This window comes from Convolutriloba macropyga, chromosome 9 (assembly GCF_964194025.1).
Source record: "Convolutriloba macropyga chromosome 9, txConMacr16.3, whole genome shotgun sequence".
NCBI lineage: Eukaryota > Metazoa > Xenacoelomorpha > Acoela > Convolutidae > Convolutriloba > Convolutriloba macropyga.
Genome location: NC_134476.1, coordinates 4,043,618 through 4,059,134, shown reverse-complemented (window position 1 = coordinate 4,059,134; position 15,517 = coordinate 4,043,618). Strand labels below are relative to the sequence as shown.

Here is a 15,517-nt window from a genome sequence, read left to right as displayed (position 1 = left end):
GATAAAATTGCTGCTGTTTTAGTTTCAAGAATTCATGGGCCTGTTTGTATAAAAAATAATTATACCCTGGTCTTTAAATTTTGTTTGTCCGAGTTGACATTATATAATTTAGTTCGTAATCTGTCTTCGCCTAATTTTGCAAGACATTTGTAGACCTTATTTTCTCGATCTTTTTAAGTTTCTTGAGTAGCAATGCCAAAATCATTTATAATGTTGCGTCGCAACACTTCTTTTTGTTAATTAGACTTGCTTAAAACGCTTTAAAGACTTAAATGCTTTATGCTTAAGAAGAACTCAATCTCGAAACGAAACAAGTGTTTGTGGTAAAATCAGATGAAATTATGATTTCTTAGTTCAAATCACGTGGTAATTTATTGTTGCATTTGTTAAAGAAGTCATCTAGAATTGAACTTTTAACGCTCTTGAAATACGAAGGTCAAAAGGTTGTTTACCGCAACCTTACCCGACCTCCTTGAACGAGCTCAATTGAAAAGTAAAATTGAAGTCACTTGAGACCTTTTGACACAAGACACTTCAGAAAAAATTTTTGACGAGGAAATTGTTTTCTGAAATTGATTGTTGTTTGCCTTGTTGTCGTCTTCGTTGTTGTAGTCGTCATCGTCGTCTTTGTTGTTCTCGTCATCATCATCCTTGTGGTCATTATTATCATCATCATCATTGTGGTCAACATTGTCGCTGCTGTCATGAACGTGAATGATTAACAATTAGCGTGACAGACTTCTAATTTTGATTGCTGATGTTATTGACTTGTATATTGATTGCTCATTGTCTATGGAACGCTTATCTTCCGGTCTTGATGTATTGGAATGGGTTGTGCTGCTGACTTGTCAATCCTCATCCTTTGAGTCATCCGCTGTCTTCCATTTGGGTAACTGAGATTCTGGTTTTTCCTTCTGCAATGGAACAAGTCGGCTTACTGGTCGTATGTAGAGTCCTGTTGGATTTCTAACTTGGACTAATTGTACTATCGTTCAATTCCCGCGAATATTTTTGTAAACCTTGCCAGTGGCCATAGAATTGGAGGCGTGTTGTCTTCCGTGATGATAAAAATGTCATTCATGGCGTACTGTTGCTTGTTATCCTGTCATTTTGGTCGATGTTGAAGCGTTGTCAAGTAGTCCACGGACCACTTTTCCCAAAATTGTCTGTAAATGTTGTTGATGCTTTTGAACCTTCTGTTTAGTGTCCGGTTGTCTTCTTGAGATGGCTCCGGCAAAGCTGTTATTGGGCGTCTAATAAGAAAATGAGCGGGTGTTAGTGCTGAAGGGTCATTGGCATCGCTAGAGGGGGCTGTTAGCGGGCGAGAATTGAAGATGGCCTCAATTTGAGTGATCAAGGTTGTGAAATTCCCAAAAGACATCTTTGTGGTCCCTACAGTCCTGAAAAAATGTCTCTTCATGGATTTTATTGCGGCTTCCCAGAGACCTCCGAAGTGAGGCATCCGTGGAGGAATTGTCAACCAGTTTATCTGATGTCCTGTTCTGAAGGCATCTACCAGTTCCTAGAGTTCTCTATCCATCAACAATTTCCGAAACTCAATTTCTCCCAGAGTTCCAATAAAAGTCCTTGAGTTGTCACTATAAATATTTTCGGGCAGTCCACGTCGTGCTGTAAAACGTTTTATGGCGTCCAGACAGTCCTCTTTTGTCAACGTTGTCGCTGTTTCCATATGAACGGCCTTTGTGCTGAAACATACAAAAAGGGCAAATTAGGTCTTCTGCAATTTTCCGCTGCTGTCTTTTGTGCTGAAAGGTCCACAGTAGTCCAAACCAGTGTGGGTGAAAGAAAATGATGAAACAACACGTTCTGTTGGTAGATCTCCCATTTGTGGCTGAAGAATCCTGGCGTCGTGGCGAATGCAGGGCTTGCAGTTGTAAATAATATTTTTAACAGCTGATAGCCCTCCGGGTATCCAAATTGTTTGTCGAAGATAAAACAATGTCAACTGTGGGCCTCCTTGTAAGTTCCTTGCATGAGCTTCCCGAATCAGAAGCACTGTGATTGGCGAATCTTTGGAAATCAGGATAGGAAACTTCTTGTCAATGTTGTATGGCGAATTCGCTTGTCGTCCGCCCACGCGAACAACTTTATTGTCTGGGTCGTAAAAAGGAGAAAATTTGAAAAGTCGTCCTCTTTTTGTCAAGAATTTTATTCTTCGTTTTGTTGAACTGTTGATCAATTCTTCTTCACTTGTACCTACAAGTGGTTCCAATTCAATTAAACATGTTGGTTTATCTAAGTTACCTAAATGAGCTGTACCAAGCTTACCTACCTGAACCTTAACAATCTTGCATACCTCAACCTTACCAGCCTTACCTACCTCAAACTCACATTGACCTACCTTAACCTTACCACAAACGAGGATATTCGATGAACTAGCTGAACTATTGAGTTGTTCTCCTGAGTAACAACCATTGTCGTTTGCTTCAGTGTTTCTCTTTGCACTTCATTTTTTACTGCGGGCTGATGTTCCAGCTGAGTTGTTCTAGATTTATTTCTGAAAAAAGAAAGTAATAAAATTGCCGCTGTTTTAGTTTCAGGAATTCATGGGCCTGTTTGTATAAAAAATAATTATACCCTGGTCTTTAACTTTTTGTTTGTCCGAGTTGACATTATATAATTTAGTTCGTAATCTGTCTTCGCCTAATTTTGCAAGACATTTGTAGACCTTATTTTCTCGATCTTTTTAAGTTTCTTGAGTAGCAAGGCCAAAATCATTTATAATGTTGCGTCGCAACACTTCTTTTTGTTAATTAGACTTGCCTAAAACGCTTTAAAGACTTAAATGCTTTATGCTTAAGAAGAACTCAATCTCGAAACGAAACAAGTGTTTGTGGTAAAATCAGATGAAATTATGATTTCTTAGTTCAAATCACGTGGTAATTTATTGTTGCATTTGTTAAAGAAGTCATCTAGAATTGAACTTTTGAAGCTCTTGATATACGAAGGTCAAAAGGTTGTTTACCGCAACATAACCCGACCTCCTTGAACGAGTTCAATTGAAAAGTAAAATTGAAGTCACTTGAGACCTTTTGACACAAGACACTTCAAAGAAAATTTTTGACGAGGAAATTGTTTTCTGAAATTGATTGTTGTTTGCCTTGTTGTCGTCTTCGTTGTTGCAGTCGTCATCGTCGTCTTTGTTGTTCTCGTCATCATCATCCTTGTGGTCATTATTATCATCATCATCAATGTGGTCAACATTGTCGCTGCTGTCATGAACGTGAATGATTAACAATTAGCGTGACAGACTTCTAATTTTGATTGCTGATGTTATTGACTTGTATATTGATTGCTCGTTGTCTATGGAACGCTTATCTTCCGGTCTTGATGTATTGGAATGGGTTGTGCTGCTGACTTGTCAATCCTCATCCTTTGAGTCATCCGCTGTCTTCCATTTGGGTAACTGAGATTCTGGTTTTTCCTTCTGCAATGGAACAAGTCGGCTTACTGGTCGTATGTAGAGTCCTGTTGGAGTTCTAACTTGGACTAATTGTAATATCGTTCAATTCCCGCGAATATTTTTGTAAACCTTGCCAGCGGCCATAGAATTGGAGGCGTGTTGTCTTCCGTGATGATAAAAATGTCATTCATGGAGTACTGTTGCTTGTTATCCTGTCATTTTGGTCGATGTTGAAGCGTTGTCAAGTAGTCCACGGACCACTTTTCCCAAAATTGTCTGTAAATGTTGTTGATGCTTTTGAACCTTCTGTTTAGTGTCCGGTTGTCTTCTTGAGATGGCTCCGGCAAAGCTGTTATTGGGCGTCTAATAAGAAAATGAGCGTGTGTTAGTGCTGAAGGGTCATTGGCATCGCTAGAGGGGGCTGTCAGCGGGCGAGAATTGAAGATGACCTCAATTTGAGTGATCAAGGTTGTGAAATTCCCAAAAGACATCTTTGTGGTCCCTACAGTCCTGAAAAAATGTCTCTTCATGGATTTTATTGCGGCTTCCCAGAGACCTCCGAAGTGAGGCATCCGTGGAGGAATTGTCAACCAGTTTATCTGATGTCCTGTTCTGAAGGCATCTACCAGTTCCTAGAGTTCTCTATCCATCAACAATTTCCGAAACTCAATTTCTCCCAGAGTTCCAATAAAAGTCCTTGAGTTGTCACTATAAATATTTTCGGGCAGTCCACGTCGTGCTGTAAAACGTTTTATGGCGTCCAGACAGTCCTCTTTTGTCAACGTTGTTGCTGTTTCCATATGAACGGCCTTTGTGCTGAAACATACAAAAAGGGCAAATTACGTCTTCTGCAATTTTCCGCTGCTGTCTTTTGTGCTGAAAGGTCCACAGTAGTCCAAACCAGTGTGGGTGAAAGAAAATGATGACGTTCTGTTGGTGAAAAATGATGAAAACGTTCTGTTGGCAGATCTCCCATTTGTGGCTGGAGAATCCTGGCGTCGTGGCGAATGCAGGGCTTGCAGTTGTAAATAATGTTTTTAACAGCTGATAGCCCTCCGGGTATCCAAATTGTTTGTCGAAGATAAAACAATGTCAACTGTGGGCCTCCTTGTAAGTTCTTTGCATGAGCTTCCCGAATCAGAAGCACTGTGATTGGCGAATCTTTGGAAATCATGATAGGAAACTTCTTGTCAGTGTTGTAGGCGAATTCGCTTGTCGTCCGCCCACGCGAACAACTTTATTGTCTGGGTCGTTAAAGGGAGAAAATTTGAAAAGTCGTCCTCTTTTTGTCAAGAATTTTATTCTTCGTTTTGTTGAACTGTTGATCAATTCTTCTTCACTTGAACCTACAAGTGGTTCCAATTCAATTAAACATGTTGGTTTATCTAAGTTACCTAAATGAGCTGTACCAAGCTTACCTACCTGAACCTTAACAATCTTTCTTGCATACCTCAACTTTACCAGCCTTACCTACCTCAAACTCACTTTGACCTACCTTAACCTTACCACAAACGAGGATATTCGATGAACTAGCTGAACTATTGAGTTGTTCTCCTGAGTAACAACCATTGTCGTTTGCTTCAGTGTTTCCCTTTGCACTTCATTATTTACTGCGGGCTGATGTTCCTCAATTGATTCCGCCTTTGGCCAATAATCTTCACTTTCTTCTAGCCAGTGGGGTCCAATCGACCAAAGGCTGTGTTTGGCTAAGTTTGCGGGTGAGATCCCCCGTGATGCGCAATCAGCAGCATTCTCCTCCGTCGGCACAAAAGTCTAGTTTCTGGATGGAATGATGTTCTGAATTTTTGCAACACGGTTGGCAACGAATGCTTTCCACTTTCTGGGAAAGTCTTGCAGCCAAGCAAGTGTTACCGTTGAATCTCTCCAAGCGTACATCTTTGATGTCGGGAAACGTTGATCGCTCAAAGATGATGATACCGCTTCCACCAATTTTGCTCCAAAAAGTGCTGCACAAAGTTCCAACCGGGGAACGCACAAGCTTCCTATTGGTGCAACTCTGGTCTTTGCTGTCAACATCCTTGTGTCAACCGATCCGTCGAAACATTGCCGTATAAACACAACTGCGGCGTAGGCTGGTGTTGATGCATCACAGAATACGTGAAGTTCCATGTCGGATGATGCTGGTGAGATTGAATCTACCTTTCTGGGCAGTGTAATATTTTCCAATTCCCTCAGTTGAACTCTGAGTCGGCTGTACTGTTGCTGAAGGCCTTTCGACAAAGCTTCGTCCCATCCAAGTGGGTCCATCCAAAGCAGTTGTACAAAAGACTTGAACTGAATTGTTGTAGGTGAAAGCCATCCCAAAGGATCAAAGAGCCGGGTGACTTCCGACACTATTTCGCGTTTTGTAGTTGGTGTCTTTTTGTCCAGTTTTGCTATGAAACTGAAGTGGTCTGGATTTGGTTTCCACCTGACGCCTAAAGTTTTTATACTGTAGTCGTCGCTTTTAATTGTCATCCCTTCGGCAGTCTCTCGAAAGTTTGCAGGTAATCTTTCAAAAAGTTCTGGGTTACTTGAAGTCCATTTGCGAATCTCAAACCCTGCCTTTGAAAGAACTGCTATGGTTGAGTCCTGCAGATTCATTGCACTTTCCAGATTGGCTGCTCCTGTCAACAAGTCGTCGACGTACGTGTCTGACACCTAAACATTTGAACTTCCCACATTTGAAAATTCTGTGTTCCTCTTCACAACATTCGCATTGCTGATTCGTTGTGACATGAGTGTGAAATTGTCTCTGTGCTCAATTTTGTTGCGAATGCGATCGTTTTTCGGTATTTGATGAACTGTTGCTTGGTGCTGCTGACTCCAAGGCTTGAACACGTTCCTCCAGGAAAATCTTTAGTTCCTGATAGGTCTGTAGTTCTTTCCCCTTTAAAGAAAGCCCCCAGAACTTTCGTGTTTCGGTAGGCAGTTTTTCTGCAATCAAGTAGACAAAGAAGGGGTCCTGGTGCTCAACTGGTTGTCCCATGTTCCGAAGAGAATGTCTGTGCTCCTCCATTGTGTCGACAAGTTTTCGTAATTCCCTCGTGTTTCCATTTGAAACTGGTTGATAGGAGACAATTCCATGGATGTGGGCTCGCAGTATCAATCTTTTGTTGTCGTATCGGTTGTGCAAAGTTTCCATTGCAAAATCGAAGCTGTCGTCGGTGACTGTGATTGAAGTTAACATCTTCGAAGCTTCTCCTTTGACTGCTGACTTCAGGTACTGAAATCTCAAACTGTTTGTCAACTGATCGTTATCTATTACAGCTCCCTTGAAGCAATCGCAAAAACGAGATCCAGTCCAAGTAGTTTCCGGAAAAATGGGGCAAGTCGAGCTTCGGCAGATTGATGTTCTGCATATTGCGCGAAATCGTGGTGCTGCCGGCTGCAAATGAGCTCTCTTGTGACGAGTGTCGTGTATTTCGCTGAACAAACCGATAAACATAGTCAATGTTTTGGCATATCTTGTCATCATACTCCTCTGTCTCAACAATTTCATCGTCCAAGTTGTTGGGATCATCAAAAACCGACTGAATTTTTCGGTTCCGCTCAGATAGGAAGGCTTGCTTCTTCTTCAATAATTCAACTATCTGCTGTAGTCGGATGAGGTCGTCTTCATTGAGAAGTGTGAACGGTTTGTTCATTATGCCGTCTGCTTCATTGTAGAGTTTTGTTTCAACTCCTCTGCGAGCTCCACGCGACTTTTGAAGAAGTTCTAGATTTTCCGGCATGTTTCTGATATGCTGTTGTCTCACTGTTCTTTGCTTTGGTACCGTTGCTGTTCTTTAGTTGTATTCTTTGGCTGTATTCTTTGTCTTTATCGGTTGCTGTAAATCTTCTGTAGCTAAAAGCTCAGAAAATGAGTTAAAAGAGCGTGAAAGTTGTAAATATAGGGTTCTATCTAACCCCCCAGCAAAAATGCGGCCAATTTTGACGCGTGAATTTAGTCTTAGTACTTCAGGGGGCAAAGTAAGCTAACAAAAACCGAGTTCTCGACGAGAAATATATATATATATATATATATATATATATATATATATATATATATATATATATAGAGAGAGAGAGAGAGATTGACTTCCCTTGAAGTTTTTCAAAAAATTATGCAGAATCTTGAGTATACAGTTACCCCACTAGATATCCTCTACCGGGTCCCTTTGTTAGGTTAATCAACCTAGTTATACATTTAATCAACTTGAATAACATGTGGGGGGATGATGGTATCTAGTGGGGGGTCAGCTTTTCAATTTCCCTTTAAGTTTCGCCTTTTCAGGTTATCAACAAATTTTTTAGAGAGTGAATGCTTTGGGTGATTAAGGCTTTGACTATAAGATCCTTAACCTATTTTTCGGCGGACCATTAAATGCTGCGTCGCAACATTTATTTTTGTTAATTAGACTTGCTTTAAACGCTCTAAAGACCCAAATGCTTTATGCTTAAGAAGAACTCAAGCTCGAAAGGAAACAAGTGTTTGTGATAAAATGAGATGAAATTATGATTTCTTTGTTCAAATCACGTGGTAACTTATTGTTGCATTTGTTAAAGAAGTCATCTAGAATTGAAGTTTTGAAGCTCTCGAAATATGAAGGTCAAATGTTGTTTACCGCAACATATAAGAATGCGTGTTTTTAGATCAATTGGATTTTAGTTCTGTGCCTTTTGGAATTCTGACGAATTATCATGTTTATAAATAATATCGGCTCTGAATACGTAATTGACCGTAAACTCTCCAACTACTATTTTAAAATATCAATATATTGACGTTTTGGGTGTAATTTCTCATGGGCTTAAATGTGATTATTGGCTTAATTTAGATATGAAGTTGAAAAGTCGGCCGTTTCTTTTGCATTTTTATGTAAAAATTGTTGTAAAATATATATCAAATTTTCAATTTTTGCTGTTGACTTTTTTGTTGTGTATTGTTTCAAACAAAACCTTTGATTCCAGCGCTAATGTAATTGCTGAGTTTGTAATTGTTTGTAAGAAGTTTTGTCGGAAGAACTATTTAATCAGATACTTTGTCTTTCTTTGGTTCCTAATCTCGAGATTAACTTGTTCTTGTATGTTTAAAAAAAGTTTCCAATTTTTTTGGTGTTGGAATTTAGTTTTTGTGGAACTTTGATTTGACAATGCATGTGTTTGAATTCATGATTCTAAAATTTACAGATTATTTTTATTTATTGGGCATTCATTGTCCTTTCTAATGGTATTGACAATAAATGTTGTCTATATAACGGACTGTTGTAGCTGACGAAAGAGGTCCCGGCCTAACAGTGCTCTGTGAAACCTTTTTAACCAAAATTACCATTTTTTTATTATTTGACATTTTCAAGTTGCATAACTTCTGGTTGTTGTTCCAATAGTTTCTCTAAGATATAATTCGTTAACAGTCTTTGATTAATTTTGCAAGACATTTGTATACTTATTTTTTTTTTATCGTTTTGTGCTCCTCGAAGGGATTGAAAGAATTTGTTGTAACTATCAGCAAAAATAATAGAGGAAAAAAAGGATCTAGTTTGTTTCGCCCCCCCCCCCCAGTGTTTTTTACTCCCCCAGTTTTAAATTATAAATTTTTGTATAGCACGTTACTATGTAAAAAATTAGCATGTGCGCCTGGGTGCGTAAAAAATATAAACCCAATAAGCTGGTAGGGGGGGGGGGGGCAAAACAGAATAGATCCGAAAAAAAAATTATTCCATCGTAAAAACTTTTCCACGCTGTGAGATTTGAACCGTGTTCTGTTGAACTCTAGGCGTACAAACAATCACTGAGCCAGATCAAATTTGACAAAGTGATTAAAAAAAATGCCTGGCCACTTACCTTAAGGGTGGAATTGAGGGGCAATAAAATGGATTTTTACGGTTTTCACTCTTCCACATTTGTCTCCAAATTTTGAGGGCGGAATCAGATGGTGGAATTGAGGTGGGATAATTGTGGGAAAACAAGTGAGCATAAAGTGGCATTCAACTGTTTTTACTCTTCCACTTTTATCGCCAATCACATTAGCGGTGGAAAATTGTGTCCCAGCATATCCCCAGTTTATAAACTGGTGAAAACCCTCAATTCCAAGACCCGGGATGCAAATAGGTTCCGTGTTTTGTTGCCTTGATTAAAATGATTTTTTTCAGCTTTTAGAACAAATGACCAATTTCTAGAGCAAAATCTAAGTCTGATCATAGACATATTGGTCTGGATGGGTCTAATCATCCGATTTGTGACTTGAAAGGGGTTTGAAAATGTGTACACCCCATATTTAGTTGACAACGTGAATGAGGATTCATGTTTCGATATTGAACGTGAACCCAGTGTCCAATATGTTTAAAATTCTTGGTTTTTCCAACAGATGGTGTTAGGGTACCAAAAAGCTACGTACACCTGAAGAATTTTAAAGTGCCACAAACATCAAATAATACAACATTTTTACTTTCTAACGACCTCTGAGTCAATTGAATATGAGCGGAGTAAACTCAAAGCAAAAGAATTTAATCAAAAATAATCGAATTAAAGGATAAACCATGATATATGAAAGTGAATAAACTTAAAACTTCAGTGGATATGATATTTGACAAACTGAAGGTCGAAGTAGCTATTTAAAACTTCACAAAATACGACCTTTTATTGCCGCGCCAGAAAAAACTTCCCAGAAATATGAAACTTGGGATTGTTGACTTCAGGAGAAACGAACAGATTTCCGGGTGATTATTGTCAAGGTTGCTTACGTAATCAGCAAAATCGCTTGAAAAATTAGCATTGTGTAGTAAAAATGAGAAACCTGCTTAGTAATAAAGTTGATTTTTTTATTTAAGTTTGCCGTCACTGAAGATAATTCATTATTTTTATTTCCCGCGAAAAGAGTACTGGTCATTTCATTACCAGAACAGTTTTCGGTATTCTGCCCCCCCCCCCCCCCCCCCCGTGAACAAAATGTTTGTTTTCCTTACTATGTGTTAATGAACAACTGATTCTTGTTTTTGTATAATCTATCGGTACTGTGTGGTGTGTGTGTGTGTGTGTGTGTGGGGGGGGGGGGGGTGCATTTAGCAGCAAACAGTCGCAATAGCAATAATAATTTAAGTACACACTATCAATCTGTAGCTATTATATGATTTTTTCTTTCTCCTCATATCACTGCATGAAGTCAGTTTTCATCCTCTTGTAGTTGTCACCCTCCCAGTTGATTTGTCCTCCCCTTCCCCCTCCCCCGGACCCATCATTGACGTCATCGTCTTCCTCATCTGTGTCCTCCCCACGCCATACTGGAACCGTGTCTGGTCTCGAGGGGGGAACCTGAAATGACCATCGTCGTCCGATATCATTATCCCCATCCCCCCCCCCCCAACTTAGGCGGGCAATTTGTTGCTGTTTGAAAGTTTATTCCGTGGTGTGATCCAGTTTTCGAAAACAACCCGTATATGAAGTGACCTCTGATCAGACCACACTCCAAATAAAACTAAAGTAATTTTACTCTAAATATTAACTCACCTCATCTGTTATGGTAAATGTTCCTTTCCCTAGCGTACCTTAACTTAAGCTAACTTAACATTACTTTTACCTTCAAAGTCAAGGCCTGGCTATATTAACAAAGACCTTAACTTAACTCTAACTTACCTTAAAATTACTTAAACAGTACCGATTGCGGGAAAAATAACGATTGCGGTAAAAATCACCCTGACCGATGAGATAAATTTACCCTAATTTAAGAGTAAATTAACCTGATCAGCTACGGTAACTAATTAAGGTAAATTAAGGAAAAGTTGGCTTTTTAAGTTAGGATTTTTAGCGAGCACTGCGGAGCTGCATTCTCAATTCACATTTATAAGAGTGCAGAGCTCTTTTGATTATTACTGCACTCTCTTCTACATCCAAATTGAGTTAAATGATTATAATCTAAAATAACGAGAAGTAAAGCAAGCAAAACGATATTAAATTTGATAATTGAGAGATTTTACAATGTGAACTTCGGGTAGAAAACGTGAGAACTCCTGATTTTTGATTATCATTTTTTGTTGTTTGGTAAAATCAGTTGTTTACTTGATAAAAGTGTTCCTCTGCAAAAATGGGATACTGCATTAGATCCGATTTAAACTCTGTCCTTCCATTTGCTCAAGTGTTCATTCTAGTGAAATGAAATTATATGAAGTGATGTTATTAACCCTTTTTTTGAAAAAAAATTTGTTGTTCACTTGGGAAGTTTGTTTTTTTTTAAACTAAAGAAACTGGAAATGAGCTGTCTGTCGGCTCGTTTATTCGAGTGTTTATTCTTTTTTATATCGACGTCAGTCCTTCTTTGGGACTGTATCAAATTTAAAATAAATTTTATCTAAAATGGACATTCGATCTAAATTTTAGAGGCAGTCTATCTTTGCTTCATTTGGGGGACAATTGAAATAATTTTGTTGACGGGTTGGAAAATTATGTATCATCGCACATCAACCAGCTTGTTTTTTACACTAAAATGATTTTTACACTAAAACTAGAAACTTTATAGTTGAAACTTATAAAAAAGAATGTGAAACGTTCAGAACTTTCAACCGCTTCTCCAGAGCTCAAATTTTGATAGAAATTGTTACAATTTGATGTGATTTTTTTTACTCTTAGCAAGATATTCATCTAAAAAAAATTTTAACGTTGACCTTTGACATAACTTTCAATAATTGACGAGATAATCGGGTGCTCTATACATATTACTTGTCTAGTATAGATTATAAAAATCAATTTAGGGTAGGCGAATTTGAAACAAAAACGATTAAGTTTTTGACTTTTCAGAAAAAATTTTGTAATTCGTTCCACAATTTTTAGAAGTTAAAAAATTTTAGCTCTTATTTAGTTAACATCAACCTTGAAGAAATTCCTCTAGACATTGTACTTGTTCTTTCATGTTTTGGATCTTTTCTGCTAGCGCCCCCCCCCCCCGCTTAGTTAGGCACCCCCCATTTATAAATGTGTAAACATATTGTTAAAGCTAAGTAATCTTATACGTGAACATACATGAGCAATATGCATTTACTAAACACTAGTACAGCTATGGTTTGAAAGTATTACGCATTCAACCAAAATTTGTTGTATATAACGTAAGCATCAATAAAATTTCTGTATTAGATCATTTTTGGTGTTATCGGCTACAATAAGGGCTTGAATTTTTAAAACTTTTTTAAAGAAACTATTCTAAAAGTGCCTTCAATCTACCTAGAAACTTGTTTCAATGAATTGCAAATATCGCTCTTACAATTCGCAAAAACTTAGATTTTGGGTGGTGCAAATTTATCGGCTATATAAGGCTGGGGGCACTAGCAGAAAAGATCCCTTGTTTTATGTTTAACTAAATGCATGAATCACTAGTTAAACTCGTAATAAAGGAATGGTTAATACACCCTATTTGTAGACAAATGAGGTAAACAACCTGTACTGAATTCCAAGTTTAAATCAGTACTGGGCAATTGTAAATGCAAGTCTCCCATGTAATATAATTTGCTCGCTTTCTCGCTTGAAATATTCGTCTTTCAAGCGTACTTTAACGGGACAAAAGAGTAACTTTCAGCAGTCACGGTTGCGCAGTAAGTAGGTCAGACATATGTAGGGACCTGGAGATTGTGGGTTCGAGACCCTTACGTAACTTTATTTTCGCACTTGGGTTAGACTTGCCAAGTGTTGGCCAAGTCTGACAAGTCTTAAATGTGTTATGATCATAGCTCTGAATCAGTACTGATACTTAGACTTGGAATTAGACTTGCCCATTACTGATATTGACTTGGCGTTAAGTACGGGAAACGTTAATTTTAAACAAACCTTATTATAAACAATACCCGCTTTTATAAGTGAGATTCATAACATACTCTTAAGATTCCTGCAAGATTTTAAATCAAGGCTGATTTTCCCCATCGATTTGAGTTCTGAAATCTGTTTAATAAGCATTAATTTGTTCCAATTGCTTTTTCCAAGACAAAAGAGAACCCTGATTTAAATTTTTGCCAGGATTGACATCTCGTAAGACTTGCAAGAGTCTTGAAAGATCAGCTTGCAAGATTCCTGCAAGTTTTAAATTTGCGCATCACACTGGCGAGTACCTGAAATTCTGGTTCGTCGTAGTTTTCGTCCATATAAGTGGGGTTGGTGAAACTGAGGCGGTCGTGGCTCACTTCAGGGCTCGTTCGGTTCGAATCTTGGTTGTCTATAACAGAGAATTTGTTTTCTCCGTAATTTTCCTGCAAACAATTCTATCTCAATTGAAGAACGGGAGTTTTGTAAGAGAAATTTTTGTTATGAAACGTTTCAAGCTCTTTTAAAAACATCTCTATCTCATTTATAGAACACACTTAAAAGACCGAAATTGATTGTGACACAATACACCTTAAATCAAGAACTGTAATAGTTCAATAAATAGCGGAGAATGAGTCCACACTTTCTAGTCTCAAAGGAACCTTGACAATAACTGGATTTCTAACCGACCTTAAAACTGAATAATAACCATGACTCCTTTATCATTCGATAACTCCATCCTAATGATCTTAATTATTTTCCATAACTCAATGACTGTCTTGCGTAACTAAGTTGATTATTTCAAGTTCCTTTTTTTAAAAAAATTACTGAAGTCACCTAGAATTATAAACTCGATAAAAAATAACGATAAATACACGATAATAAAAACACGATAAGGCACGAATGAGCAATTTCATTAAAACTCATCGATGAATGAGAAAGTTTTTAGCTGTGCAGCTCATTTTTCGCACAAAATGTTTTGGTTCCCTAGTCGACTGCGGACGGTTATTTTTGTAAGATCTTGCAAAGATTCTAGCAGATTTTACTGCAGATTTTTATTTTTAAAATCGCAAGATTACCATCCAGTCTCGTGTTTTTTTTGTTGAAAATTTTTTAAAAAATTAAACTTTTTCAGCTTAATTCTAAAAAACATTTAATTCTGAAAAACAGTCTGCCCCCTGCCCCCCCCCCCCCCTCTTACAAACAACAAATAATTTGTAAGTATTTAAAAAAACAAGGGGGGATAGAATAGATCCAGAAGTTGTCCAAAATTTAATGGAAAATTATCAAACCGACCTGCAGCGTTGAGCGAGTAGCCCAAATCCAACTGCTTCTTGGGTTCTCCCGGCTGCTTAACCCTCTTCTTCTTCTTCCTCATATTCCTCAGGAAGTTCTTCTTGTTCGCAATTGCCTCGTCAACATCTTGGGAGCATTTTACGAACGCCAAAAAGAGCAAGACCGAGTAGAGGATACAGAGAAGTGCGTAGAGTAAGTGTGGCCAAGTTTTCTGTTGGTTTAGAAGGAAAGGCGAAGCGGAGACGAATCCGAGGGTTCCTGAAAAGTGAGAGAAATTCAGGGACATATTTTTGTGGAGTCTTTCGTATTCTAGCCCCCCCCCCCCCCATCCCAACCCCCCCCCCCCCCACCCCAAGAAATTATACACCCTCCATTATACTATATTTACCGTGATTTGGGGGGGGGGGGGGGGGGGGGGAGGGAGGTTATTTGACTAATAAGCTAGGGCCTGGGGGGGGGGGGGGTTATAATGGGGGAAAGACCCATTTTGTTCGATCCTCCTAGTATCGTTTTTTGAACCCCAGAAATTCTCTTTTTGTATAATTGTGTCCAGCCTTTTCCCCCTGTCGCATAAAATTTTGATTGGCAGTAAAATTCCTAATCTGCCGGTAAAGTTATCCCAATGACCTCGGTGCAATCAAAGCCTGCGGGTTTCACCAAAATTCCTGAGCAGAAAATGGAAAACAAACAGTTGTATTAAAAAATTCTGGGCTTAGGGCTCGACAAAAGACCATCCACGAGCAATGAAAAGACCTTAGCTCGAGTTTACAAATTGACAAGCCTCCCTCCCTCTTACTAGATGTTTTTAGTCTTTTCATAAGTAGAGGTCTAAACTGTCTTTCCCAATATAGTACCCCCCCCCCCCCCCCCACCATGATTGGGAGGGGAGGGCTATTGATTAAATGGATCTATTCTGCTTTGCCCCCACCCCAAGCCCAGGCTTAGTGGGCTTATATCTTTTACGTCCACCAGTCGTGCTATTTTTTTTACATAGTAACGTGCTTCGTAACTGGGGGCATAAGAAACTGGGAGGGGGCA

At 38.6% G+C, this 15,517-nt stretch overlaps 2 protein-coding genes across 2 annotated transcripts in view; both read right to left on the bottom strand.

The window, feature by feature from the left end:
* Window positions 1–1,729: 1,729 nt before the first annotated feature.
* LOC142345939 (uncharacterized) lies at window positions 1,730–6,614 on the bottom strand. Its single transcript, XM_075398405.1, has 4 exons — window positions 6,264–6,614; window positions 5,319–6,085; window positions 3,122–3,233; window positions 1,730–2,293 (listed from the first exon to the last, which is right to left on the bottom strand). Exons 1-4 carry the CDS (start codon window positions 6,612–6,614, stop codon window positions 1,730–1,732), a joined length of 1,794 nt encoding a protein of 597 aa, XP_075254520.1.
* Window positions 6,615–10,552: 3,938 nt separating this feature from the next.
* Window positions 10,553–15,517, bottom strand: part of LOC142345938 (uncharacterized) — an 83,183-nt gene continuing 78,218 nt past the window's right edge. Inside the window, exons 16-18 of the mRNA XM_075398404.1 lie at window positions 14,480–14,737; window positions 13,492–13,595; window positions 10,553–10,714 (exon numbers count right to left, since the gene is read on the bottom strand). Of these exons, the coding sequence (XP_075254519.1) occupies window positions 10,553–10,714; window positions 13,492–13,595; window positions 14,480–14,737 (524 nt within the window). The remainder of the gene's footprint in view (window positions 10,715–13,491; window positions 13,596–14,479; window positions 14,738–15,517) is intronic.